Below are 27238 nucleotides of genomic sequence, written 5' to 3' on the forward strand. Positions count from 1 at the left end.
TCACATCTAGGAGCTTTGGGATACCAGTGTTGGTGAGGGAGAGGCGAGGGTGGGGAATTCATCTTGCTTCCTGTGGCTCTTTAGGCCGACCCCTGACTGCGAGAACTGCCCCACAAGGCTCACATATGCTTGGCCTTGCTCTGATTAACTCACACAAAGGTAATGGTTTGCCTTCTGCTGGTGAGAGGCTCCCTCCCTTCGAGGACACTTGAGCACACATCCCCCCCGCCCCCAGGCCTTGGGTTCACTCAGGGGGTCCTCGGGAGGCTCCCTGCCCAAAGTGCGCAGGCATGTGGATGCTGATGGTCAGGGCCGTGAGGGGAAAGGCAAGCTCTCATACAAGATGGCACGACACAGAAGTCACATGAGCAATAGGAGTGACTTGGTTTCAGTAACCTCCAGTTACTATTCGTCTACTCTACAGTATCCCAGGGCTGGGATTTGACCTACATGCCTGGGAAGCAACACTGAGCCGAGAGAGGGCTTTCAGCCCAGAATGTAATGAGCTTTTTTGGGGTGTCCTCAAACCAAAGAGAGGCTTTCCTACTGGGGAAAAACACATTTGCAGCAAATTGACCAAATGTGCAGGGGTCTCTGGGCGAGAGCAACACCTCATTGGGAGGAGGTTATGCCTTCCGCCCTCCGCATGGAGACATTCCCCACACTGGTTTGGGTGTCCATGGAAGAGGCTACAGCTTGGGCAGCTTAGCCACAGCCAGGAGTGTAAAGCCCTCAGACCCCAGAGGTGGCGAGTGCCACTTGAGCAGGACTTGAATGTGGAGCCTGTAGTGGACAGGATTCTGGAATGAGGTACTGTGTTTCCCCGAAAATCAGACCTAGCTGGATAGTCAGCTCTAATGCGTCTTTTGGAGCAAACATTAATATAAAACCGGGTCTTATACTATATATAATATATATACTTGGTCTTATATTATACTATATATAATATATATTTACTATAAGACCTGGTCTTATATTATACTATATATAATATAGTAATATACTATATTATATTATATACCCGGTCTTATAGTAAAATAAGACCAACCTTATATTAATTTTTGCTCCAAAAGACGCATTAGAGCTGATTGGCTAGGTATTATTTTTGGGGAAACACGGTAATGGAGGAGAGTTTTATCACGGGACTGTTTATAGAGAGGTGGTGTAGTTAACCCCAGGTGCCCTGACCACCCCTGGGCCTGAAGAAACCAGGGGAGGGAGCAGTTATTGGGACCCAGAGAAGCTGGCCTGACATGTGCCAAAGGCAGCCCACCCTGGTGACTGGGCAGGGAGCCAGGGAGTAAATACCCCGTTTCCTGCTAGTGTGTCCATTGGCCAATCCCCGCCAGAACCAGGGCAGGGGAGTGGGGAGATGCATGGAGAGGGAGGGCAAAGGGAAGGTTTCCAGCAGTTTCTGTAGCTGGCACACACAGCCGCATTCCAGCTGGTTTCCTGGCCTTTCCCTCCTTCCCAAAAGTGCCAGGAGCCCAGGGCACTCATGTAAGCATGGGTAACAGGGTAAGTACAGGGCGGGCTCTGTCTGTCCTCTTTCAGGCTCCATCATGGAGAATGGGGTGAGCTCTTCCAGCGCAGCAGACAAGTCCCAGAAGCAGCCCCTGACCCCCAGCTTCCAGAGCTCAGCCAACAGCGTGGGGCTGGATGAAGGGGTCTCCACAGGCACAGCGGGAACTGGGGAGACTCTGAAGCAGGAGTGTGACTCCCTGGGCCCCCCGATGGCCAGCAGCACCACCTCTAAGCCTTCGCTGGCATCCTCCTCCTCCTCCTCCTCGGGACCCCGGGCCCTCCCGTGGCCTGGCGGTCCTGTCCAAGGTTGCAGGGGCCTGCATGCCGCCCTGCCCCCAATAGTGATCCTCTCCAAGGCAGCCTACAGCCTCCTGGGCTCCCAGCGGGGAGGCAAGCTGCCGTCCTCCTCGTCCCTGCTGCCCCACGCCGACGTGGCTTGGGTGAGCTCCCTGCGGCCGCTGCTACACAAGGACATGAGCAGCGAGGAGCAGTCCCTTTACTACAGGCAGTGGACCTCCGCTCGGCAACACCACGCCGACTACAGCAACCAGCCGGACCCCAACTCCGGCGCCTGGGCCTGCCATCCCCGGCGGCTGCTGCTGACTGGCCCGCCCCAGGTAGGGCAGGGGCAAGGCCCTGTCCCAGGCTGGGGTCCCCAAGCAGGGAAGCAGCCACGGATGCTCTCGGGGTGCGGTGGGGTGTGACCCAGAGCAGTGAGGACCACACTCCAGCCTCTCAGAGCAGGAGGAGATATGGAAGGGCCCAGGTGTGAAATCTCTTTTCTCTCCTCCCTCCCCAATCAAAAATGCTTCCACCAGGTGGGAAAGACTGGCTCCTATTTGCAGTTCCTTAGGATCCTCTTCCGCATGCTCATCAGGCTACTGGAGGTGGACGTGTATGATGAGGGAGAGATCAACACGGGTGAGTTCTGAACCTGGGCGGGACAGGGGCAAGAGGCGACACCTTAACACCAAGTCCGGTGTCGTGCAGGGCGGCCTGCGGGGTCTCAGTTCCCGCTCCCCACATAAGAACGCAGGACATGGTGAGGCCAAAAAGGAACACCCACGGAGCCATAGGTAGGGGAGTCATACCACTATAGTCTCGCTGGAGGCTGGGTTGGAGAAACAGGAAACAAGAGCCACACAATTCTCAACCCTCACTGCGCTGCTTGCAGGCTCAGCCACTATCTTCTTGCTAGCCCCCATTTTCTGCTAGCGTAGCCACAGCAGTTATATTAGTGGCCAATGGCTCACTGGTTACAGCTGACAGCCAACTAGCCACAGCTGATGGCCATCCAATCACAGTGATGGCCATGTACTACCCGAGTGAGCACCTTTCTATGTGAGGCCGAGAGCCTGGAAACTGCACTCCTGGCTCTGTCCCCACACCGGGTCTTCTTTGCCTTCTGGGATTTCTGTAACACCTAACATACAGGGTTCCTGCGAGGTTCAAGGTAATGTGTGGCAAATACGTGTAAGTAAACCGCGGCCCTGTGCTAACTTCCTGAGGTCAGGAGTGGAGCCTTCCCCTTCTTTGGTCCCCGTAGCCCCCCAGTTTGCAGTGAGACACTGGCAAAGAGGCATTTTATGGGGCTCTGCTTAGATGGTTAAGTTATTCAGGTTTAAAATGTGACTGTGGTGTTCTACTGCTTAAGGGTCTGGGGCATGTTTTATATTCCGGATCTCAGGCCTCTGCTGGTGAGTCGGTGTGTCTTCTGTGGTAACCGCAGGCTCCGTCGGCATGACAGCATGTGGATTACTTGCATGAAATGAGAGCTTGTGTGTGCAGAGCAGAACCTGGGTCATAAACAAACCCTTCACATTTGCAGTGAGATGAAGGGGCTAGTGCCCATCAGGGCTGTGGGGTATGGTTTTCATCAAATCTTCTCCAGCCCTCCTCGTTCTGTGCCCCCAGCTGTCACCTGTGGGACAGTTCTGCTCTGCGGCCTGCCCAGCAGGGCTAGCGTGGGCAAGAGCAGGGATCAGCCAGCATTAGCTCTATGGCTAAGGACGGTGTGGCCTCAAAACTATGGCCTCACACCTCAGACCAATTGTCTGTCTGCTGGAAGGGCATGGGGGACTGGCAGTAGTGGTAACCAGGCAGAAGTTCTTCTCAAGCCCCTCAAGGATGAATCCAGAAAAAGGGAAAGGCCTTGGCATCTTCTATCCAGTTAGCCTTGGAGATCTCACCTCACTTGCCTTTCCTCAGTAGTTGACCAGTTCTGTGACAAGCCCAAGGGACTAGTTCAGTCCAGAGCAAGACTATGTAAAATCAGCCATATTTAATCACTGATTATCACTTTGTTCCTTTTTCCATTCCTTACCAATTCATGTGCCCCTCCCTCTCTCTCCCCCCCGCCCCTCCCATCTTCCCAGCCACAACTCCTTGTTTGTGTCCCCAGCAGAGCTGCACCAGGCCCACCACAGAGGGGACCTGAGCTCATGATTGGTGTCAAAACACCCATGGCCACCTGGATGGGTGGAACTAAGAGGGAAAGGCAGAGCCAAGCAAACAAGGAGTGAGGGACCCTTCACCCCGACAACTTTCCACAAGTCCCCTTGGCACCACAGAGAGCGATGCCTTTAATTTTCTAGTCAGATCCCGTAGCAGGGCTCTTGGGCCTTAATCTGTGCCATGAGCTGTGAAGAGTCTACACAGCCAATGACAGGTGAGCCTGGCCTTGGTACTGAGAAGTGCTGTTAGTTTGGCTTCATTCCCTCTCCATTTTAGTGTGATGAATGCCATGGTGCTCTGGAGACGCACAATGACACCATTTAAAAAAAAACTAGAAGAAGCTTTAGCTTTTAGATAAAATGCAAACTTTAGCTCAGGGATATAAAAATAAATAGCAGTGTGTTAAAATAATAAGAGGTGTACTTCTAGTCTTTAGGCTTTCTTTTGAAAGTTTCTTCCTTTCTCCTTCGAAAGTTGTGAAGCTTTTTGATCTTATACATTTTTTTGTTAATAAGAACAAGTGTCATCTGTTGCATACCCACCACGGGCCCGCCACTGTCTGAGCACTTTATACACACCACTTGGATTTCTTACAACAATCGGGACCTGAGAGTTAAGGACGGTGCCTGCAGGTGTGAGTAGTGAGGGGCAGAACCTGAATTCAAACCCAGGGCTACTGGTTCTCAGCCTTGACTGCATATCGGAACTGCACTAAGGAGCTTTAAACACCCAACAGGTGCCTGGTAATAAAGGAGATGGGGGTGTAGCCCACGCATGAGGATTTACATAAGCTCCTTCGTGATGCTGATATGCTGCAGACACTGGGAATCTTGATCAGTGCATCCCTAAAATCTCAGGCTGTCGGTGTCTGAAAACCCCACAACTAAAACTCTAAGACAGAACTTAGATCATACAAAATTAAACAAGCTTTTAAGGCAATTTGGGGAGCTTGGCGGGAGACTAGTCGATCTCATAGCTGTGGGAGTTTGTGGACTAGGTGTGTAGAGGTAGCGCTGGGGGCCAGCGAGGGCAAGCATCCCTCCCAGCATGCGTCTGAAAGGACAATTCTGGTTCCCTCCACCCTGGGACCTGGGAGCTCATTTTCCAGAAATGCCTTTGTCTCCTCACCTGTGCTCTATGTTTCATAAAACCTCTTGTCCCTGACACTTGGGAAGCTGGTCTCTGCCAGCTCTGTACACTTTCTTCTTGTCCTAGATCACAGTGAAAGCAGCGAAGTAAGCCAGTCAGAGGGAGAGCCCTGGCCTGACATCGAGAGCTTCAGTAAAATACCCTTTGACATCAGTGTGCACGATCCCAAGTACAGTCTCATGAGCCTGGTGTATACTGAGAAGCTGGCAGTGGTTAAACAAGGTCAGTGCAAGTGGAGTCAGGTTTGTCTCCTCTGGTCAGGACGAACCTAAATCTTTAGGGGCAGGAGGCCGGTGGCAGTTTGAACTTTGACAGCAGCTCAAGTCATTCTCTGCTTTTCCCTTCTCCACGCGCACGTATCACCTCTTAATTTTCATGCATGCCTCTCAGGGCATAAATTATAGAATCCGTGGAGAAGCCCTTTCAGGGAATTGGGGACTTTCTCCCAAACCTGAGGGCTTCGTGCATACCATGGGAAGGTTTTTGGCCCCTTTGTACACAGAAGCAAGGAAGGAATCCAAAGCTGAGGAGCCCAGGAAACGGGCAACCGTGTCCATGATGCTGACCAAGTATGCGGCCTACAACACCTTCCATCACTGCGAGCAGTGCCACCAGTACATGGACTTCACCTCTGCCTCCCAGGTGAGCCCCGTCACCCTGGCCTCTGGTACCCACATGATTTTGTACGTAAGGGATGAGGAGTGAAGGCTCCCAGGGTTAGGCCCCAGAGGATAGCTTACTTAGGAGATGGAAGCACTCGTGAGCAATTGCGTGAAGCCATGGATTAAAATTACTTTGGGCTTATTAGGATTGTGGGCTAGGGGAGGGGAAGACAGGGAAAGAAACTGCGTTTTAGTGTCTTAAGCCACTTCATCAAAATGGCTACATGTGTCAGAGAATCGCTGAGACCCTGAAAAACTGGATATTATGGTACATTTAGTGAAAGGGTCTTTCCCCCTCTTTGGGTTGTTGATGAAAATGGCACTATTATCTAACAAATCCGTAGGGTGTGCCCTTTGAACTGTGAACACGTCTGTTGATTTGCACCAACCTAGCGATATTCTTACTGTCACGTAGTAGTTTTGACATCTAGGCTTCCAGAGTCAGTTTGCTCTCTTATTTAGAGAGAACAGAAAGGTAGGAATACAGAAGGTGAACCAGCACCCCCACAGTATTTGGCATTTTTTTGGCCAGAGGATCTTTTCAGCACAAAAAATGGAGAGGTAGCAACTGAGAGTAGTAGCCAGTGCCTGTCTGGGGAGTAAGTTCCATATTGTGTTGCTGTCCCACCACTTTAGCTTCTTGATTTTTATTATTTGGCTCTGAGCACCTACAACAGCTATTCCTTCCTCCAGGATAAGCTCTTGGACTTCCCCCAAACTGGCTTCTGCTCTTGAGGACCAGGCCTTCACCATTTTCCCACAGGGAACTAGAAGGGATATACTGCAAAACTGTGTTTCTAATACGTTACCTTTTAGATCCCACTTGCTTACTTGGTGTCATTGAACACTTTTGGTGGGCTCGTTCGAAATCACCTCACAATGCTTTACAGAACATAGAAGATTCAAGTCCCCTGATCTATAAATCATAGGTTTTTAGGAATTTTATTAAAAACCCCCTATTTACATAGTTTGTATGTGCTTACAGCACTCACTACCTAGAATATTCCCACACTTGTGAAGCAAAATGAACTAGAATTTAAGGGAAGATTACAATATTGTTTTTCTACTGTGTTTCCCCGAAAATGAGACCTAGCCGGGCAGTCAGCTCTAATGCGTCTTTTGGAGCACAAACATTAATTTGTGCTCCGAAACACGCATTAGAGCTGATTGCCCGGCTAGGTCTCGTTTTCGGGGAAACACAGTATGAAATGTAATATTTGGGTTAGAACTCTTAGGAAACCTACCTGGATTCTAGTTGTTGCTGAAAATCGATGCTCTTTTTATTAAGCTAAATATTATCTGAATTGTAAAGCATGTAAAGGCCTTTATGAATTAGGATTCACTGAGACGGGTTACTGAGAGAGCATGTGACCCTTCCAGCCATTTAAATTTAGCTTCAGTGAGTCAAATCGTCTCTCCTGGAAGCCAGACTTCTAGGCTAAATGACTGTCCAAACCTCTTCAGCTCCCACTATAGCCAGAAAAGATGGGGCCACAGAGGCATTTTAATGATGTCAGTCCTAACACTGTACTTACTATATTCATTTGACCTGACCCACACGGAACAGAACTGGGCACCTTTCGGAATACTTACCTTGCAGGGCGTCCCACAGGTACATTTAACCTCTGCATAAGACTGAGCAGTCATGGTTCTGAGACCATGAGCACCACAAAGACGGTGCCAAACCACAGGGACTTCTCCACCCACAGAGAGGCTGTGTAGGGGCAAGATGTCAGGGCTCATGTCAGCGGCAGCTTCTAGAAGATGAAGCATTTGCCTTTCCCACCCTTCCCATGTTGCACACACAGCCAGGTCTGGTTGCATGTGTGAGCTCAGGTTAGTTTGCTTCTCTTGGTAACAGCCTTAACAAGTGACCTGGAAGTTTGCAAACTGAGCTCCCACTCATTCCCTCCCTTTCTTCTCTGCACATGTAGATGTCTGACTCCACCCTTCATGCATTCACGTTCTCTTCCTCTATGCTGGGAGAAGAGGTGCAGCTCTATTTCATCATCCCCAAATCCAAGGAGAGTCACTTTGTCTTCAGCAAGCAGGGCAAACACTTGGAGAGCATGCGGCTGCCCCTGGTTTCAGACAAGGTGGGTGACAGTGTCTGGACACAAGGGCTGACAGGCCTCAGGTACTACATCATGTTCTCTAAGCTTCTTAAATCCAAGGGTTTTAATTTCCCTTTTTGGTCTCTGGTTTTGTTTTGTTTTCCTTTTCTTTCAGCAGAACTTGAATGTGGTCAAGAGCCCTATTTTCACTCCTTCCAGTGGTCGCCATGAGCATGGACTCCTAAACCTTTTTCACGCCATGGAGGGCATCAGCCACCTGCACCTGCTGGTGGTCAAAGAGTATGAGATGCCGCTGTACCGCAAGTGCTGGCCCAACCACATCATGCTGGTGCTGCCCGGCATGTTCAACAACGCAGGCGTGGGTAAGGCCCGGGCGAGGGCGAGGCCTGGGAGAACCCGAAATCCATGCCCGGCCGTGAAACTTGCAATGGTTACCTTGCCTCTGCGGTGTCCTGCCCTCCTGACCAGATGACTTCTTTATTTTTCCTTGATCTGCAGTTTTGTAGAACTTTTAACTTCTGAGGATTAGTAACTAAAAAGGTCTATTGTAAGTGAAGTGTGCGGAGCACCCTGGGAAGGGCTTGACGTGTAGGCTGCGGATGTTCCTGCCCTGGGCTCGCTGGCAGCAGGAAGGTAGCAGTGAGAAGGGTGGTCTGAGGAGGACGGGAGGCAATAGTTCACTCCAGTCTGGAGGCATCTGGAGGGTCTCTGAGACATTGCTAATCATTTCAAAGGCACATAGCAAGTTCTAGGGGCTTCTGTACAGCCGGAATGGAAGCACCCTGATGCCTGTGGCAGCCATCCTAAAAGTGCCTGCATGAATTCTTTCCTGCCTTTTTCCCCGAGGGGAGGACACATGTTTGTACACGAGTGTATTACAGAGGTGTGCAATGCGCCGGGGAGAACTAGAACTCCTTCATTACCTGACTCAGGCAGGAAACCTCGAACTGGACCCAGTGCCTAGAGCGGTGCTGTGTGGCCACTTCCTGCATCGTAAGTCTTCATTTCTCCCATCTGCTTCCCTGGGCGTCTGCCTCAGTGCAGTCACAGAAGGGTGAGGATCAGAGCTGCTCACTGACGCTTTAGAGGGAAGTAAGAACGTCCAGCCCAGGGCTGGCGTGAACAGCAGACAAGACCTGAGTAGTTTCCGTAAATCTGCAGGGTCCTCCTCTCCAGGGTCTCTCACTTTCCCTTCTTTTCCCGCTTAACTTCTCTCTCCTTCTGCCTATTCATCTCTCCCACTTCCATCTTAGGCGTCCTCCTTTCTTGTTCTCCCTTCCACTCCTTTTCATGTCCTTAAACCTTAGCCTTAATAGGGGATTAAAGTTATTTTTAAAAAACTGGTTTAAGTTTTGAATGCAAATTTACTTTCCATGTTTATCACTTCAAGTCAAATGAATTAAGACTTTTACATATTTCTGGACCTTTATGCTCCATAAAACCACATATCCCCAAACTAACTAAAATCTTTTCCTATATGAATATGACCCTCAAATTACCCCCTTCTGTGCCTTACTGATCTTTAGGTGAAAAAGCTTCCTGATCTCAGATCTGATTGAATTTGTGCCACTTTTGCCATTTTTTTCAAATTTGGGGAGAGAGAAGCCAATATACTATATGCATATGAAATAAATGCAAATTATTTTTAATATTTTACTTGTGGTAAGAAACATAACGTAAAATTTACTATCTCGGCCATTTTTAAGTGTGCAGATCACCAGTGTTCATTTCAGTATATTCACATTGTTGTGCAACCAATCTCCAGAACTCTCTTCATCTTGCAAAACTCAATCTCAGTACCATTAATTCCTTTCTCAGGTTGAGTAATATTCCATTGTATGTGCATCCCACATTGTCTTTATCCATTCACCCATCCATGGGCACCTGGGTTGCTCCCCACTTTTGGCTATTGTGAAGAAGGCTGCTTTGAACATGGGTGTACAAATCTCTCTCTAGGGTCCTGTTCAATTATTTTGGGTATGTATGCAGAGGCAGAATTACTGAATCATATAATAATCCCATTTTAAATTTTTTGAGGAATTGGTATACTGTTTTCCATAATGGCTGTACCATTTTACATTCCTACCAGTAGTGCAAAATGGTTAGTTTTCCCACATCCTCACCAATACTTTTATTGGTTGGTTTGGTTTTGATAGTAGCCATCCTAGTGGATATGAGGTGGTATCTTACTGTGATTTGATTTGGATTTCCCTAATGATTAGTGATGTCGCATATCTTTTCATGTGGTTGTTGGCCATTTGTATATCTTTGGAGCATCTATTCAAGTCCTTTGCCCATTTTTTAAATCAGGTTGGTTTTGTTGTTGATTTGTAGGAGTTATTTATATAGTCTGGATATTAACCTTTTATCAGATATATGTAAATATTTTCTCCCATTTCATAGGTTGTCTTCTCACTGTTGTCTTTTGTGCACAAGTTTTAAATATTTATGTAGTCCAGTTTTCTCTTTTTTTCTTTTGTTGCCTGTGCTTTTGGTGTCATATCCAAGAAATCACTGCCAAATCCAATATCATCAAGCTAAGAGTTTTGTAGTTCTGGCGCCTGCATTTAGATCTTTGATCCATTTTAATTTTTTTACGTAGTGTAAGGTAAGGGTCCAACTTCATTCTTTTGCATTTGGGTATCTAATTTTCCCAACACCATTCATTGAAAAGGCTGTTCTTTCCCCCCCAAAAGGTCTTGGCATCTTTGTCAAAAATCATTTGACCACGTATGCAAGGGTATGGTGCTGGGCTCTGTATTTTTATTCCATTGGTCTATAATGTGTTTATGCCACCACATTGCTTTGATTACTGTGATTTTGTAGTAAGTTTGAAATCAGCCAAGAGACATCCAACTTTGTTCTTTTGCAAGATTTTTCTGGCTACTCAGGGTCCCTTGCGATTCCATATGAATTTAAGGATGGACTTTCCTATTTCTGTAAAAAAGACTATTGAGATTTTATAGGGATTGCTGTTAAGTCTGCAGATTGCTTTGGGGAATACTGACATGTTAACAATATTACATCTTCCAGTTTATGAACATGGGATGTCTTTCCATTTATTTGTGTCTTCCTTAATTTCCAATGTTTTGTATTTTTAGCATGCAGGTCTTTCACCTCCTTGGTGAAACATTTATTCCTTTTATTCTTTTGGATACTATTGTAAATGGAATTGTTTTCTTAATTTCCCTTTCAGATTATTCATTGTTATAGAAACACAACTGACTTTAGAGTGTTTTTGTATCTGCAATTTTGCTGAATCATTGCTTCTAACAGTTAATCTTTGCTTCTAATAGTTTTGCGTGTTTGTGGCATCTTTAGGATTTTCTAATACAAGATCATGTTATCTGCAAACAGGTCATTTTACTTCTTCCTTTTCAACGTGGATGCCTTTTATTTCTTTTTGCCTAATTGCTCTGGCTATGATTTCCAGTACTATGTTAAATGAAAGTGGTAAAGGTGGGCATCCTTGTCTTATTTTGATCTTAGAGGAAAAGGTTTTTGTTTTTCACCATTGAGTATGATGTTAGCTATGGGTTTTTCATATATGATCCTTATTATGTTGAGAATGCAAACTATTATGTACATGCTCTTGGAATGTAGATTCTCCTAAATCCTAATATTACCTTTGATCTAGTCAAAACTATTTTCCTGGTTCCTCCATAGATTAATACCTGTTTTAGTCTCTTCGTCTCATTATCTACTTTTGTTTCATTTTAAGGTGGCCCACACCTGATGATAATCATCTTAATAATTGCTAACATTCATTGAGTACTAGGCAGTATCCTGAGCACCATACAATCCAATGAAGTAGGTGTTATCACTGTCTTCTTACAGGTGGAGAAGCTCAGGCACAGGGGAGTTAATTTGTTCAGTTTCACACTGTTAGAAAGTGGTGGAATCAGGATTCAATCCTAGGCAGCCTGGCTCCAGTCTTTTACTGTACTATACACCCTCTTGCAAAAAAAGCAGATCTAGGGAAAGGATGCCAGTTTCCAGAATCACCTTCAGAGAAGACACTGCTACCAATTTCCTAAAGATATCTAAAGCAGGGGACACATTAATGTAAGTGGCATACCCACGACTGCAGCCCTGGCTACTCCCTAGTACTTCTGGGACTGAGAAAGCCTCTTTATCATGCCTTTAAGGAACTAACCAGTAACAAGCATTTCCTCCAGGTGGCACCTTTTGTCCTATCAGGAAAACTGGATTCTTGCAGTATTCTTCAAAGTGTAGTTCACAAATCATCTGTTTCATCAAATGATCGTTTCTGTCCCATCACCAGACTTACTCAAGTGAATCTCTGGGGATAGGCTCCCGGAATCTGCATTTTAAACAGACCTCCTCAGTGATACTTATCTACACTAAAGTTTAACTGCTCTGAACATTTGGTTGACCCCCCCACCTACATGGTCACCACATAGATAGGCATGCCTAAGAGCATGTGAGCTATCTGTGGCGCTTCGGCCAAGCCTGCGTGAAGGACGTACAGCCTGGTTATGTTGCCTTCCAGGTGCTGCCAGGTTTCTCATTAAGGAGCTTTCATATCACAACCTGGAACTGGAGAGGAACCGCCTGGAAGAGTTGGGAGTTAAACGCCAGTGTGTCTGGCCTTTCATCGTTGTGATGGACGACTCGTGTGTCCTGTGGAACATTCATAGTGTTCAGGAGCAGACCAGGTAGTGGTCCTCCCCGAGAAGTTCTGGGGGCGTATGACACAAGGCTATTGGGAAGATACCTTCCTTGGCTGCAGTTACGATGGAAGTAAATGATAAGAGATACAGCTTCCCAGAGCAAAAAGGTCATCCATGAGACACCCCTCACTACTGTTTCCCCGAAAATAAGACCGGGTCTTATATTAATTTTTGCTCCATTAGGGTTTATTTTCAGGGGATGTCTTATTTTTTCATGTACAACAATCTACATTTATTCACATAAAATCATGTCATCTTCTTCTGGAACATCGTCATAACGTACTAAATGCGTCAGTCTGGCTGATGATTTTAACTGGGGCTTATTTTTCAGGTAGGTCTTATTCTCAGGGAAACACTGTAGTACATTTTTTTTTAAGGCATTCAACCTGCCATTAAGTTCCTGCACCATTTCTGCATCATGACTTTGGTTGGCTATAAAAGTCTGTTGAGAGTACAGTTTATTTAGAAAGTCTACTGAATCAGGAAACCTGCTTTTTAGACCCAGCTCTGCTACCGTGTTTCCCCAAAAATAAGACCTACCCTGAAAATAAGCCCCAGTTAAGATCATTAAGCTCCAGTTAAGCCAGACGGACACATTTAGTACGTTATGACGATGTTCCAGAAGAAGATGACTGTATTTGAATAAATGTAGATTGTTGTACATGAAAAAAAACAACACATCCCCTGAAAATAAGCCCTAATGGAGCAAAAATTAATAGAAGACCCGGCCTTACTTTCAGGGAAACGTGGTATGTTACCTGGATGAAAAGGGAAAGTTATTTCACCTGTCTCAATTCCAGCACCTATAAATTTATGGCTGGGCCAAAATCAGTGGTTTTCCTCCAGAGGCAGTGGGGAGGGTGCCCATGAGAACCAAGGAATGCTCAACCTAGAAAAAGGCCAATGCAAGAAATGGCCCCAAAATGTCAGTAGCGCCCTCAACTGAGATCTTGTGCCAGATCTCTCGGCCTTTCCAACTCAGATGTGATTTTGTCTTTGTTTCCACTGTGGATTTGAAGCCAGCAGTTCTCAAATATTCCTTTATTACATCGTAATTACCGGAACTGGGAAGTATACTGTATGCTTCTAACTTTCTGCTACCTCTTTGGTAACTCCCTGTTCATTATTCACTTTGAAAGATGGGCTGGATTTCTTTCTCTGTTTTACAGCATTAAGCCCCATTCCCAGAAGGCAGCTTCCTTAAGTTAGCAGTGACAGGCAGCACGACATTGGGCGGGACACCCTTCTCCATTCCAGGCTAACAAAGTAGATGACCTAATTATAGCCTTGACAGATACTAATACTGTACAGTCATGTTGCCCCTTCCTAAATGGCCCTTCTTCTGTAATACTGATCTTATATAAACCAACTTTATATTTCATAGCCCACCCGTGGAGGCAGGAGTTTCCAGTAAGAATGTGTCCCTGAAGAGTGTCTTACAGCATATTGAAGCAACACCAAAAATCGTCCACTACGCAATCCTGGGCATACAGAAATGGAGCAGCAAGCTGACTTCCCAGAGCCTGAAAGCCCCCTTCTCTCGGTGCCACGTGCATGATTTCATTCTCCTCAACATAGACTTGACTCAGAACGTACAGTATGACTTCAACAGGTAAGTCAGGCCTCCCAGATGCAAGTAATCCTGGCATCTGCTCATCATTCTGCCCAGCTCTAGCCTTTGTAATGTTTTATTCCTCTGTTTCTGTCTTTTAATTGCAAACTGAGAATCTCTCTATATGGACAAGGAGAAAGGAGGGGAGGGATCAGAAGCCCCAAATTGCCCATCACCCTTCAAACTGACCCAAACCCCTAACAGGTGTTACAATATGAAATGCTTAAAAAACGTTATTTTAGTAATCTCATTATTCAACAAAAAAAACAGGGACAAAAACTGTTGCATCAATACAAATCAGTGTGTGGACCCATAAAGCCATTGAAGATTAACTCTACTCACACTCAGAACTTAGAAGGTAATCACTTTCCCCAAATGTCAGCAAGACCCCATGATCTGGATCCTGTAGAGAAGAGTCAGCAGATGGGAATGAGCACGTTAGCCTTGGCCCTAACTCCTGAACAAATTATGTCCGCATCCTAGAAAATCTGAGATGGCCAAGCAAAGAATTATCAGGGCCCATAAAGTCCCTCTTATGTCAACCACCAATCCTGTAGCTACGAGAATATTCTGTAGCTGTTTCACTTTGTTTTAAATTTGGCAGATGCTTTATCCTATTCGCAACCAGGATTTTAGAACTGGGAACACCTATGCACTCTGGTCCTCCAAGAGTATGTAGCATGTGCAGTCGAGTTCAGTTCAGAACACGTAGGGTCCTATGGAATGTCTGGGACCAAGGTCACCTCACTCCTTCCTTTTATGGCTGTAGTGTCCAAATCGGGCTTTACAGGCCAGTGTTGAGGGCCAGCTCCAAGAAAAGGCAACTTTCTGTTTGAGGCTGTCTCCTAACAAGTGCCACACACATTTCTGTGTAATTATCACGGTTGAGATGTGACAGGTACTCAAAGAAACCTATCATTGTGATTATGATGTAGGTATTTCTGTGAAGATGTTGACTTTAACCTGAGAACAAACAGTAGTGGCCTGCTCATCTGCCGCTTTAATAACTTCAGTCTCATGAAGAAACACGTTCAGGTTGGAGGGCAAAGGGACTTTATCATTAAACCAAAGATCGTGGTAAGTATGCAAGCTTGATGCTACTGTTGAAATTAAGACAATGATTTCTTATTAGTATCTTTGTTATTAGGTACTGGCATTAAGCACTTGCCACTTGAGTAGAAATTGAGGTAACACAAATTTGCTTAAAGGCAAATTTGCAGTCTCATTTCCCTCACTGACGACTCATGCACAGCCAAACATAAGATTTGAAAATTCAACAAAATTACCTTTCTTTAGATTTAAGGCTTAACAACTCTATCAAAAATTCATTTTACTTAATATTCTATATTCTAAAACTGGCAAAGTTAACACTTTTACATTCTTTATGTAACGTGAGAAATGTAAATCAAGATGCATGTGAAGAAAGTAAAAGATCAAAATGTGTGACGTGTGAATTCCATGGGCCTGCCCTTTTTTGTTTAAGAGATTTACTGGTATCTAATCATTTATAACATGTGGACTCTCCAGTAGAACTTAGAAAGCTCTTGGCTTTTCTTTTGTTCGGTTGCGATAGGATGGGAGTAATCCCATCCGCTCCAGCAGCACTTGTAAAAGGCAGTTCCTGTTGGTCCTCACAATGTATTTGCTAAATGCAGTAACTTGCAAAGCCTAATTTTCCATTATCTCCTGCCCTTGTTTTGTGTAAGTTATGTTAGATTTGACTGTACTGTTCCTGTGCCAAGTGAAAAACTTTTTCAGAACCCGAGAATGACAGACATATTTGAGCCTAGCATCTGTGACTTGTACTGCTCTTATTTGGGGGCTGTTGGATGCAATGCAGTTTCCTTGCCCATTTCATCCAGTGACAAGCACATCATTTCCCATGATAATCTCGGCTCTGATTTCAGGTGTCAGAGAGTTTAGCGCCCATCTTGCCCCTTCAGTATGTCTGTGCTCCCGACAGTGAACATACGCTACTGGCAGCCCCTGCGCAGTTTCTCCTGGAGAAGTTCCTTCAGCACGCCTCATTCAAACTCTTCCCCAAAGCCATCCGTAACTTTAAGAGTCCTGTGTTGGCCATTGACTGCTACCTTAACATTGGACCAGAGGTAAACTTTAGTGGGAGTGGGTTAGTACTGTCTTACCCACTTCCATCTATTTCTTTCCCATTTTAGCGCCCATTTGAAAGCTTAAATGGAGACAAAAAAGGAGCCTTGACAGACTCCTTTATACAAAGGTTCACACAATATGTGATGGCAATTTTCCCTCCCTATACTTATTTCACCTCTTCACAGTAAGCCAATGAAGACTCAAAGCTTTGCTCAGAGGGCAGCGCTGTTGAGAAGCCTACCTCAGTTGGGCAGCAGCAGTCGCTTCTTGTCCCTATCGTAACATGTATCAGATGATATTTTAATCATGTGATGTTTCTCCACAAGACAGAGTTCTTCAGAGGCGCACCGGGCCTCCCCGCATGTACGAGGAGCCCAGTGATTCCTGAACAATATAAGGTGCCACAGGAGACCTTTATAGCTGTCACTTCCACTCCTGGACTTCTTTTCCATTTCCTTATTTTTCATTCTTTTCTCTCTCTCTCCCTCTATCCCAAGTTGTCCATCAGTTTTAGTTTTTTAAAAGATTTTCCACTTGCACCTTCTGACCATTGGTGGCCTTCAGGACTTTTAAGGGTTTCTGCCACTAAGCTTTCCCTTAGGATTATCAGTTTTTCAGTATTTTATTCTATTCGGTAACAATATATCATCCTTTTAAAGAATTTAAAGAGCTGTAAATTAGAAAATAAAATCATTTGTAATGAGAACAACATTTGGATGTACATTTCCTTCTAGGCTTTCTTCTTTCCAGGTATTGACAATCTCTTAAGACTGAAATCCAACTATATTCAATTTTTTAAAGTGATTTTTTAAATTTAACAGTGTAAACATTTTACACTCTCATTCTTATGAGATTTCAGTCATCTAGACTATGGGATGGACGTGAATTGTAGAATTTTAGGGGCAGAAGGAACCTTACAAACCATAAGATGTAATAATGCCTTTCGTGGCAGCTGTAAGAGACGTGTCTAGCCCAGGCCTCCCGATTCCTCCACTCAGGATCCAGGGCTGTAGGTACTGGACACCAAAATCTCACCACTACTCACAGCAGCTAACACTCAATGTTAGTGTGCATATTAATTAATTCATAAATTACTCCTATGAAACGGGTACTACTATCTCTACAGACAAGGAAGCTGAGGTATGGTAACATGAAGGAAACCGCTCAGTGGCAAACACAGCTACCAAACAGAGGAACTGTATTTGAACCCAAGCAGTCTGGCCCACACTTTCAGCCATTCCATCGTTCTCAAGGTTTCCCAACTATCTTATTCACTCACTTCCCTGTAGTTTTTGTGAAATTATCTTCTGTACATGGAAGCCATATAGAGCTAAAAATTTAAATTCATGCAGTTTGAAGCTTCTATCCAATTGAAAATTTATCTACATGAAAAGCTGATAAAAAAATTTTTATTCTCATTAATGTTATGTAAACATTTAATCTTCCCTAAGTATGCCTTTTTGTGGAAGGTTTTATTTTTTTAATTTTATAAAGACTCTTACATGGAGGGACTTACTTTGTTACTACCAATTTTTCATAACCGTCCTATTATGAGAAATAAACAAGAGAAGCTTTAAATACGTTAAAACTTGGCACACTAAATAGAAGATACAAAGCTTAAATAACCAACCCATTTTAAGTTTCAATAAAAAATTTTATCTCCTTTACTTTACCCTGAAATAGACAATGAAAAAGGAAGAGAATGACTCATACAGCTGAAGTGCAGACATTTGCTTGCTTCTGAAATGCCCGTGCTATTTCTGCTTGGTGCTTGCAGGTGGCCATATGCTACATCAGCTCCAGACCCCATTCCAGCAATGTCAACTGTGAAGGGGTGTTTTTCAGTGGACTCCTCTTGTACCTCTGTGACTCTTTTGTAGGTGCTGATCTTCTTAAGAAATTTAAGTTTTTAAAAGGTAAACCAAATTTAGTATTTTGCTTGTGAATGCTATTGGTTCCCGCTGGACAAAATAAAGAGGTGAAAGATATATTTTTAAAAAGAACTTTAACAATCATTTTTGCCAGTAAATCAAATACCTTGCTTTTAAACCAGGGCTACTGGTTTTCTTAACTGGGAATATGGGGGTTGGTGAATCAAGTCATTGATATACTAAGACTAAATGTAGACCAATAGCCAGATTTGTGACATTATGTTTTTACCAATATTAATTTTAGAATCAATGCAAGAGAAATAATGCTTCTCATATAATCTAATTTTAATTTAAAATTTTTAATAATCTAATTTTAATGAGTTATGAGTTAGATTTGCAGTATACAGTTAGATTTGCCTAAAAACTGAAGATTAGGCATCACAAATAATTCTGACAAGATGATCACTGAGATTAGTGAACAAAGTAAGGTTCAGAATATCGTGTACAACATGCTGCATTTTATGAGAACAGGCAAAATTGTGTTACGTATACACATATACATAAAACATACATCTGGAGCAGTGGGGAAGTTGCCTTGCAGGGGACGTTTGCTAGTACCTGAAGATATTTTAGGCTGTCACACTGCTGCTGCTGACAGAATGTGGGCAGAAGCCAGGGTGCTGCTAAACAGCCTACAAGAACAGAACAGCACCCACAACAGAGAATAACCCAGACCTATAGTGGTGAGGTTGAGAAACCCTGCTTTAGAGGGATACGGGAGAAGTACAGCATGGGTTTTAACACTGGTTACCACAGGGGAAGGGAGAGTGGGGTTGGGAGACTTTTCACTTTACCCTTTTGAACTCATAATACTTCTTATTCAAAATAAATAAAATTAAAATGAATAACCCGATGGGTTACTTACCTAGTATGTTGGTACTCAGATGTGTTAGCTTAAGGGATATAAACAGAGAGGTGCTAAGATTCTTTATCATTTCAATCCCTGATCTTAATATGCACTTCTGCCTTTTTTCTTCTGAAGGTGCTACCCTGTGTGTCATCTGCCAAGACAGAAGTTCCTTACGCCAAACCATTGTCCGCTTAGAACTAGAGGATGAGTGGCAGTTCCGCCTCCGGGATGAGTTTCAAACTGCTAACAGCAGTGATGACAAACCCCTTTACTTTCTTACTGGACGTCATGTATGAGCTTTTGAAGAGACCAAAAATAGCAAAGGGATGCCTGGGTGGGATGGGACAGAAACAATTATTTGGGTTTTTTTTTTCCTTTAAAGTACAATCACTGTGGAGCGAAGTGCAACATATTTGTCTGTTCTCCAAAGAATACCCCAAATCTGACCCAGGTCTTTGAGGGCACCACTCTCCTTCAGTTCCAATTTCAGGACCTTACATTCAGGTTAACTCCACTCTAGGCAGTTATGCAATGACTTAAGACATGGTCTGCCCGCGGGGCCTGAGGATGATGTGCTTTGAAGAACGAACAAGGAGTTTGCATTGTTTTTCCTACTACGCTATGTTAGGGGATAGCTGACTCAGCATTAGCTAGCCAGAATGTGTTACATGAGACTCACACCGTTGGTGTGGAATTAATTGAAGATTAACGTTTGAGGCCTGAACCCTCAGTTTCTCTTCAGATCTGTACTTTGGTACAGTATTACTCAGGGGTCTGAAATGATAGAATGTAGAAGATATTTGTATTTAAAAAAAAGAAGTAGCTTTTGTCTTTCTCTGTGCAGTGTTAGTTTAAGATTTATAATCTTATATGTATTGAAACTTTTGGCAAAATTTCCACAGGAGTTAAAAGTTTACTATTTAAACTGAACAAATAAATCAGTAAATGCAGAGCAGGCATTGTGTGCACACAGCAGCTTCTCCTTGCTTAAATTCCTTAGCTTTTCCATTCTTTAAAAATGTTTCGTCTTTAAGCACACCATGTCTGTGAGGATATGGAACAGTGATTAATCTTGTATAAGGAGAACCTGATTCAGTAGTTGAGCCAATTAAAAGCAGCTTTCAGCAGTCACCCCATACCCACCCCACTTGCTGGAATTAATGCAGCTGGCACCAGCAAAGCTAAATGTCAGGCTAAGGTTTTGTGTGGAGTGGAACTAGTTTCCTTTCAGGGACTCAAGAAAAGCTTACTTTAAAAGATACACTAAATGACATTTTAGCTGTCTTATACTGACCACAACACAGAAATTGCTGAAATGGGAAATGAGCCATAGAAAGACTCACAACTGTTTTTAATCGTACCAGCGATTCATTTGTAAGGAGTAAGAAGATTCCATTACAGTCTCTCTGACTCATTAAAATCAGCAGGGGGTGTTTGGTCAGTATCAACAGGAGGCATACGTTTCTATAAATTTCTCACCATGTATTTCAACCAAAAACAGTTTTAGAAAATATTCTAGAACAAACTAAGTCTATTGGAAGTTTACTCTTAAATTACTCCAGTTCTCGTCACACAATCTCTTGACATTATTCGCAATCACTTTATCCCCACTAAAGATGGCCATTATTACTTGAATTGATGTCTTATTTGTGGTCAGAAACTACTGAGAGGGGTAAGCCTGCATTTACTTAGAGCAAATAGTGCTAACTGACCAGTTTTATTAGCTTGTGATAATAAGGAGTTTACAGCTAGTGAAAAGATGGAATGAACTAATCTGAAAATGGTTTGCAGATCTGATTTTAATATAGCTACTTATGATGCTTTAAATATATTTTGAATGAACAATTCCTTTAAACCCCATTTTTAATTATCCTTCAAAGAGGATCTGCCTTTATATATGCTTTAAAAATACTCCCTAATTTTATAGTACAGCAGAATTTTTGGCAAAGAGGTACGTTTTGAAGCAGGATGATTTAGATATGAATGTATTTCAGTTGTTCCTGTTTGGTTGAAAGGGCCTAATGTAGATGGTATCAAGAAACCCACTGTTTGTGCAATATTCCAATAACATTTACTATATAGGGCAAATAAAATACTTGAAATTACTCTAAAACAGTTGTACCTGGGGCAGATGGCCTCTCAGGGTTTCTTATGGCTTTATGGCTTCATATTCTGAAGAGCATTTTTTCATAGTTACTTTAGATGCAGGTACTCCATATTAGTTAGGGCTGCACTCTGAAAACATCACATGATTAGAATCTCTTAAACACTATTTAACCCTGTGGAAGAGAAAAACCAGAATAAAGCCAAGACTGTCACCCCAGTGATGGACAATTCAAATTGACCTGCCTATTCTTTTCAATGCTTAGCTTACTAAGGTTTGGATCTTTTAAAATCACCTTATCAGTATAATTCTTTAAAGAATGTTAGGTCCTTCTCCTTTAAGGATAAAATTGCACAAGCACAGGACACCACGATTTGTTACTAGATACCTTGGTGTGTTCCGCTTCGAGCCTTGCCATCCCTTAGAACATTGTGGTATGAATGTGTCCTCTAGGCCTCCATAATAATTAACCTATAGACCTGTTGAACTTTGCCATGTATGACAGTTCACACAGGTTAATACTGAATGTAAACTAAAATTAGAATGAGAATTGTATTCGATTTTTTTTAGCTGTAATTTATGCAATTGCTTTTTGTGATTTTTAGAAAAGGAGGCACCTGTGTTACTTTATTACTGTAAAATTTTCTTAACCAAAATTTGGTGAATTTCACTAGTCAGTCTACCTCACATTTTTGTTTATGATTCTAAATTGTCTTAAGTTGTGTCTACAGTATGTTCTTGTCCTTCCATTTAATTTGGTGAATATTAAAATTTTCTCACCCCCAAAATAAAAGTTTGTCTTCTTTAAACTAAGAATGTTCACAAGTGAATGAGCTCCCTGATTCTGACAATGTCCAAGAAAGGCTGGAAGTCCACATATCACAGGTTGGATGACTGTACAATTCTATCATAACAGTCCACAAAAGTGGTAACTGAATGAAAATTTGTAGCCTCTACAAAGATACACACACCTAAAATACCTACATATATTGCCCATTTGCGGAGTTTTACTTAATTATACACCACAGACCTAAACATGAGTATTTTTTTTTTTTTTTTTTTTTTAAAGATTTTATTGGGGAAGGGGAACAGGACTTTATTGGGGAACAATGGTCAAATTGTTGTCCTTTCAATCTTAGTTGTGGGGGGTTCTGTTCAGCTTCAAGTTGTTGTTCTTTCAGTCTTAGTTGTGGAGGGCGCAGCTCAGCTCCAGGTCCAGTTGCTGTTGCTAGTTGCAGGGGGCACAGCCCACCATCCCTTGCGGGAGTCGAACCGGCAACCTTGTGGTTGAGAGGACAGGCTCCAACCAACTGAGCCATCCAGGAGCTCAGCGGCAGCTCAGCTCAAGGTGCCGTGTTCAATTTTTTTAGTTGCAGGGGGCGCTGCCCACCATCCCTTGCGGGAGTCGAGGAATTGAACTGGCAACTTTGTGGTTGAGAGCCTGCGCTCCAACCAACAACTGAGCCATCCGGGAGACAGCTCAGCTCAAGGTGCCGTGTTCAATCTTAGTTGCAGGGGGCAGAGCCCACCATCCCTTGTGGGACTTGAGGAATTGAACTGGCAACCTTGTGGTTGAGAGCCCACTGGCCCATGTGGGAATCGAACCGGCAGCCTTTGTAGTTAGAAGCATGGAGCTCTAACCGCCTGAGCCACCGGGCCGGCCCTAAACATTAAGTATTAAAAAGATGTTACAAATATCCATAGTACGTATATCCCCAATCTTTTATTTTATAGATAGCAACTGTACTGACTTTGGTATCCTTCTTAGAAGCAGAACTTTGAGTTGCTAAAATTGTGTAGTATGACATAAGGTGTTAATCTCCCATTTATTTATAAACTCTACCTAATTTTACCAACTCTTGAGAATAACTTATTCCAGAAAAATGCCATTCGGTCCTACAGTGCCAAAATAATAAACTTTGATATAGAACCATGAAAACACTCTTCTAGGCCAAAGGCCCCTGTTACCTCTGGAGGTGCAATAAATATTTTTAAGTATGATGATAGATTCAGGAGCAAGTAGAAACTGCCACTGTTCCACTACATATCCCAAAGCAGCTGCCCTGGAAAGACTAAAAGCTGTGAAACTGCCATACCTTTGTATTCAAATGCCTAAAGCTGGAACAATATCCAGGGAAGAAACATTCCTCAGAACTCTTTAGTCATGGAAGCTGGCCCTTAAGCTTCCTCTGGGTTTAAGAGACTATTGCCATTAACACTGAAACCCTGGTGTCACTGAAAACGCCATCACTAAAGATTATGATTCCAAGAAGGGCCTCTGAGGCCAAGGAAATAAGCCATTCACACAATCAATTCCTTGTGTTCTTAACTGTCAATTACTGAGCTAAGGAAAGCATCTACTTCACTGACTATGACAACAGATGGAGTAAGTTATAAGACAGAAAAAGCAACGTTTTCTGACCACCTCTTTGTTCTGTAAGTAGTCCAATGTATTTTATTTTTACCAGAAGGGTGGAGGGATTGTTATAAGACAGTCTTCCCTTTATCTACCAAAAGGCCCAAGAGTCATGAGACTCGGTAGATTTACTGCATCTGTAGTCACCACCCCAGAAATCAGCTCAGGAATCTTAACCTGGTGAATCATGACTAGAGCGTAAGAGCATAACCCATAATATCTCATGGTTCCTGTCTATACTTGTGGTTCCTATAATGTCTATATAGTAGACATTTTTTATAATGAACCAACTATTCAAGGACAGCTGACAAATTTATAGACACCTTATGTAACCAGCAATTATAGAATCAGCCTCCTCTGAAGTTGGACTAGGGACACTGGTGCACACTCACCGTGCCTACTATTGCCTCCACCTCTCTGTAGAGACCACTCTTCTTTTTCTAACATCACTCTTCAGCCTTTAATTGCGGTGTGACAGCGTTGAACATTCTTTGATTCTTGAAACTCTTCCCTTGGACATGCCTTCTCAAGTGCTTTGACACTCGTAAATGATGGTGTTCCTCACAACTTTCTCCTACCCTCTCATTTTATAAACCCCAGGGTGGTGAGCTCAACTAAATCAATAAATTTCCTTAATTCAAACTTCCTTAATTGGATAGATGAACATATTCAATTATATATCAAATAGGTATCTCTACTTGGAGAATCTCCAACCACCTTAAAATCTTTATCAAAATTCAGCTCATCCTTTTCCATCCAATCCTCCCAACATAATTCTCCAGTATTCCCTTCTCAGTCAATTCATCTACTCAATTACCCAAATCAAAATTCCCAATTATCCTAGATTTTTCGCCGTGATTCTTTGCTGGTCAGTTATCAACTCACGTCAATTCTTCCATTGTGTCTTCTCAAAGTTTATCTATCTCCTCCTCTTCATCATACATCACAGCTCTATTAGTTCAGTGTTTCCAAGTTTTTCAGACTGCTACAGCAGTCTCATAATTATCTTTTCTAAGTTCCAGATTGCTCACTTGTAAACACTATCTCATAGGGTTGTCATGATAACTAAATAAAATAATGCAGCACCACACATAGCAAAAACTCAAATGTTACGATATTATTAATACTATTCTTAGAAAAAATTTTAAAGTTATTTAAGGTGCTGTGTCTTCAATACAAACATGAAAACAAACTGTTTTCCTAGTAATGGTAATATTTAACCAACCAATCAGTATGTCCTCTCTACCTCTGGGTCCCCTTGAAACCACCAAGGTTGGCTCCCCAAAGCAGCATATTATCGCTTGCATGGAAATTGGACCTGTATTATGAGATTAACAGTAGGGCATCTACACTATACCCAAAAATTTCATCCTGTTTTAAAACAATTATGATCCCTGTCAGGCAAACAGTGAGACCAAGCATAACTACAAGTCTCAAGCCCTAAGGGAAAGGGAGTGTCAAAAGTCAGACCATCATCATAAATTAGAGGAAAAGTATTTACATTGCCTTATCATTACACCCTTAACAAAAAGCGTAGAGCCTTACAACACTATAAATTTAAAAAGTACTCATCTATAGGGGGATAAATGTACACCTGTCTGTTAATCTTAAAGCCCTAACTTTTAGCCATTTTTAATGGAAATATGATAATCTCAGCTCTTAAAAATAATCTATGTTAAATCATAGTGGCGCTTCATTCTTGGGCTGTGGCTCTTTATGTCTTTATTCTCATATAATGATTTTGCCTTTTATTAGAGATAAAGTTCAGTAGTTGTTGCTGACATACTGATCCTTTGGCAAACTGGTGAAAACTACCTTTTAGGAAGCCAGTGTTTTAATCACTTTTCAAGGTCTCAAAACTTAAAAAACTCCCTGAAAAAGCACAAATGACAACACACCATTATCACATTTATCACTTAGAAAAAGCTATCAAGTATTTTATTATTTTACTCTACATTATATACAAGTCATAAAAGGCCACAGCAGTTTTTCAACATATAAACCCTTTAAAAGTAGAGGGCACTATGAAGGATTGACAAGTATCAAAATGAAGTCCAGTAATGAGGGCATATACTCAGTGTGGTATTTCTGAGGAATAACAAAGCAGATACCAAGTCATCAATATTTAGTTTGCAACTATTCCACAGGTTTTTATAAACCTCTTTGGGATTTGTTAACAGCCTAAGTGTGACCAGTTGCCATTTATTTTAAGAAGTAAAACCAGAATGAAAGAATAATAAACTTCAGAGGGCACCTTCCTAATTCTAGTCACTTTTAGGTCTCTAGGAAGGAAAGCTTCAATTATTTACACCTTCCACTTCTTCCTATCATCAAGCATAGGAAAGGGAGAAATGGAAGGAAAAGCTCAATATTCCAATTCCTCCTGCTCATTTGGCACTTTGCTTTTTGGTGGGGGTTCCTTCAAAGTGTATTTCAGGCCCTTAAAGAATTAGCTTTGAATTCCTAAATATGTAATATTGCACCCTCCTTGAATAATAACTCAAAAACATTGGTTTCTGCTCTGTGAAAATACAATCTTTAAAACTGTAACTGGTATCAGCAGATCAATATAAAAAAATACAGTACCAAACTACACTGGTATATTTCCATATTAAGAACTTCAAAATATACTTATCACTGAGACCATAGTCCTTGCATTAGTTTTCAGTCCACTATGAACAATTATCATTATCTGCTGCATGTAAACATGTCTAAATAACTATAGATAAAATACATTAATCATAAATTTCTGTAAAAGATAATAAAATATCTTCTTTATAAAACAAAACAATAATAAGCTATTACTGCATTGTTTCCAATTTTATGAAAATGGAACAACCTTATGGTTGTTGCCAGTCCTGAGTTCATTGTAACAAAAATGGCCCTAGATCCTGGTTAAAGTCAGCAACCAATCCACTCTTCAGTAGATGTCTTCTAGTACTGTAGGCAAGAACTTGTTTTAGGTGCTATTTTGTCCATTAATAAAATTATATACCAGAAACTGACCAGTGCCACAGTACTGTGTTGCAAACAGTTTTCCATCAGGAGTGGGATCTGAGAAAGCAATTTCTTCTTTACTCAAATATGAGCCATATATAAAGTTACTCCTATTAAAAAAAAAGCGGGGGGGGGGGGTGAAAGGGTAAAAAATTTAATATTATTTTTAGTCACTAAAATTATAAAAACCCATCAAATATAATTTGACTTTCTTAGACTTTTTAGGTAATGTATATTCTAAAAATTATTGAAAATAATTGTTCATCTAAAATATTAATAATCTGAGATAAAAAAAAAGTGTTTATGAAAGCAACAATGGTTTTAAAAACATTCACCCAACACCTTTTCATAATAGAAATACTCAACCACTCTGATTAGAATGAACTTTATCAACTTCATAAAGAGCAGCAAGGAACATCAAAGTTAATGGTGAGAGACTGAAATCTGTTCCCCAGAGAACAGGAACAAGGTAAGCCTCTCTCTGCATACACCTCTACTGTTCAACAATGTACCACAAAGTCTAGCCAGGGCAATTAACTGGACAAGGAAAAGAAAGAAAAAAGCAACCAGATTGGAAAGGAAGAAGTAAAACTATCTCTTTTTGGAGATGACATGATTTTGTATTAAAAAATCCTAAGGAATTCACACCCAAAAAACTATC

General features: G+C 42.4%; 2 protein-coding genes across 10 annotated transcripts in view; one reads left to right on the forward strand and one right to left on the reverse strand.

Moving 5' to 3' along the window:
- Positions 1-21957, forward strand: part of GREB1L (GREB1 like retinoic acid receptor coactivator) — a 257946-nt gene extending 235989 nt beyond the window's left edge. For 6 of the 9 annotated variants that reach the window (XM_074340250.2, XM_074340246.2, XM_074340245.2 and 3 more), the window contains 13 exons: positions 85-159; positions 1555-2141; positions 2343-2445; positions 5194-5349; positions 5630-5769; positions 7724-7885; positions 8019-8226; positions 12378-12543; positions 13943-14170; positions 15106-15247; positions 16078-16278; positions 18057-18195; positions 19193-19502. In XM_074340250.2, coding sequence (XP_074196351.1) covers positions 85-159; positions 1555-2141; positions 2343-2445; positions 5194-5349; positions 5630-5769; positions 7724-7885; positions 8019-8226; positions 12378-12543; positions 13943-14170; positions 15106-15247; positions 16078-16278; positions 18057-18195; positions 19193-19356 — 2471 coding nt within the window. In that variant the 3' untranslated portion in view covers positions 19357-19502. Of the gene's footprint in view, positions 1-84; positions 160-1554; positions 2142-2342; positions 2446-5193; positions 5350-5629; positions 5770-7723; positions 7886-8018; positions 8227-12377; positions 12544-13942; positions 14171-15105; positions 15248-16077; positions 16279-18056; positions 18196-19192 lie in introns of all 9 variants that reach the window. The other 3 variants (XM_074340251.2, XM_074340252.2, XM_019741202.3) reach the window with 3 other exon arrangements.
- Positions 21958-25480: 3523 nt separating this feature from the next.
- ESCO1 (establishment of sister chromatid cohesion N-acetyltransferase 1) overlaps positions 25481-27238 on the reverse strand; it is a 54932-nt gene continuing 53174 nt past the window's right edge. The window contains exon 12 of the mRNA XM_019741208.3: positions 25481-26687. Coding sequence (XP_019596767.3) covers positions 26540-26687 — 148 coding nt within the window. The 3' untranslated portion in view covers positions 25481-26539. The remainder of the gene's footprint in view (positions 26688-27238) is intronic.

Source organism: Rhinolophus sinicus, chromosome 4 (genome assembly GCF_057876585.1).
Source record: "Rhinolophus sinicus isolate RSI-liver-muscle chromosome 4, RSI-T2T, whole genome shotgun sequence".
NCBI lineage: Eukaryota > Metazoa > Chordata > Mammalia > Chiroptera > Rhinolophidae > Rhinolophus > Rhinolophus sinicus.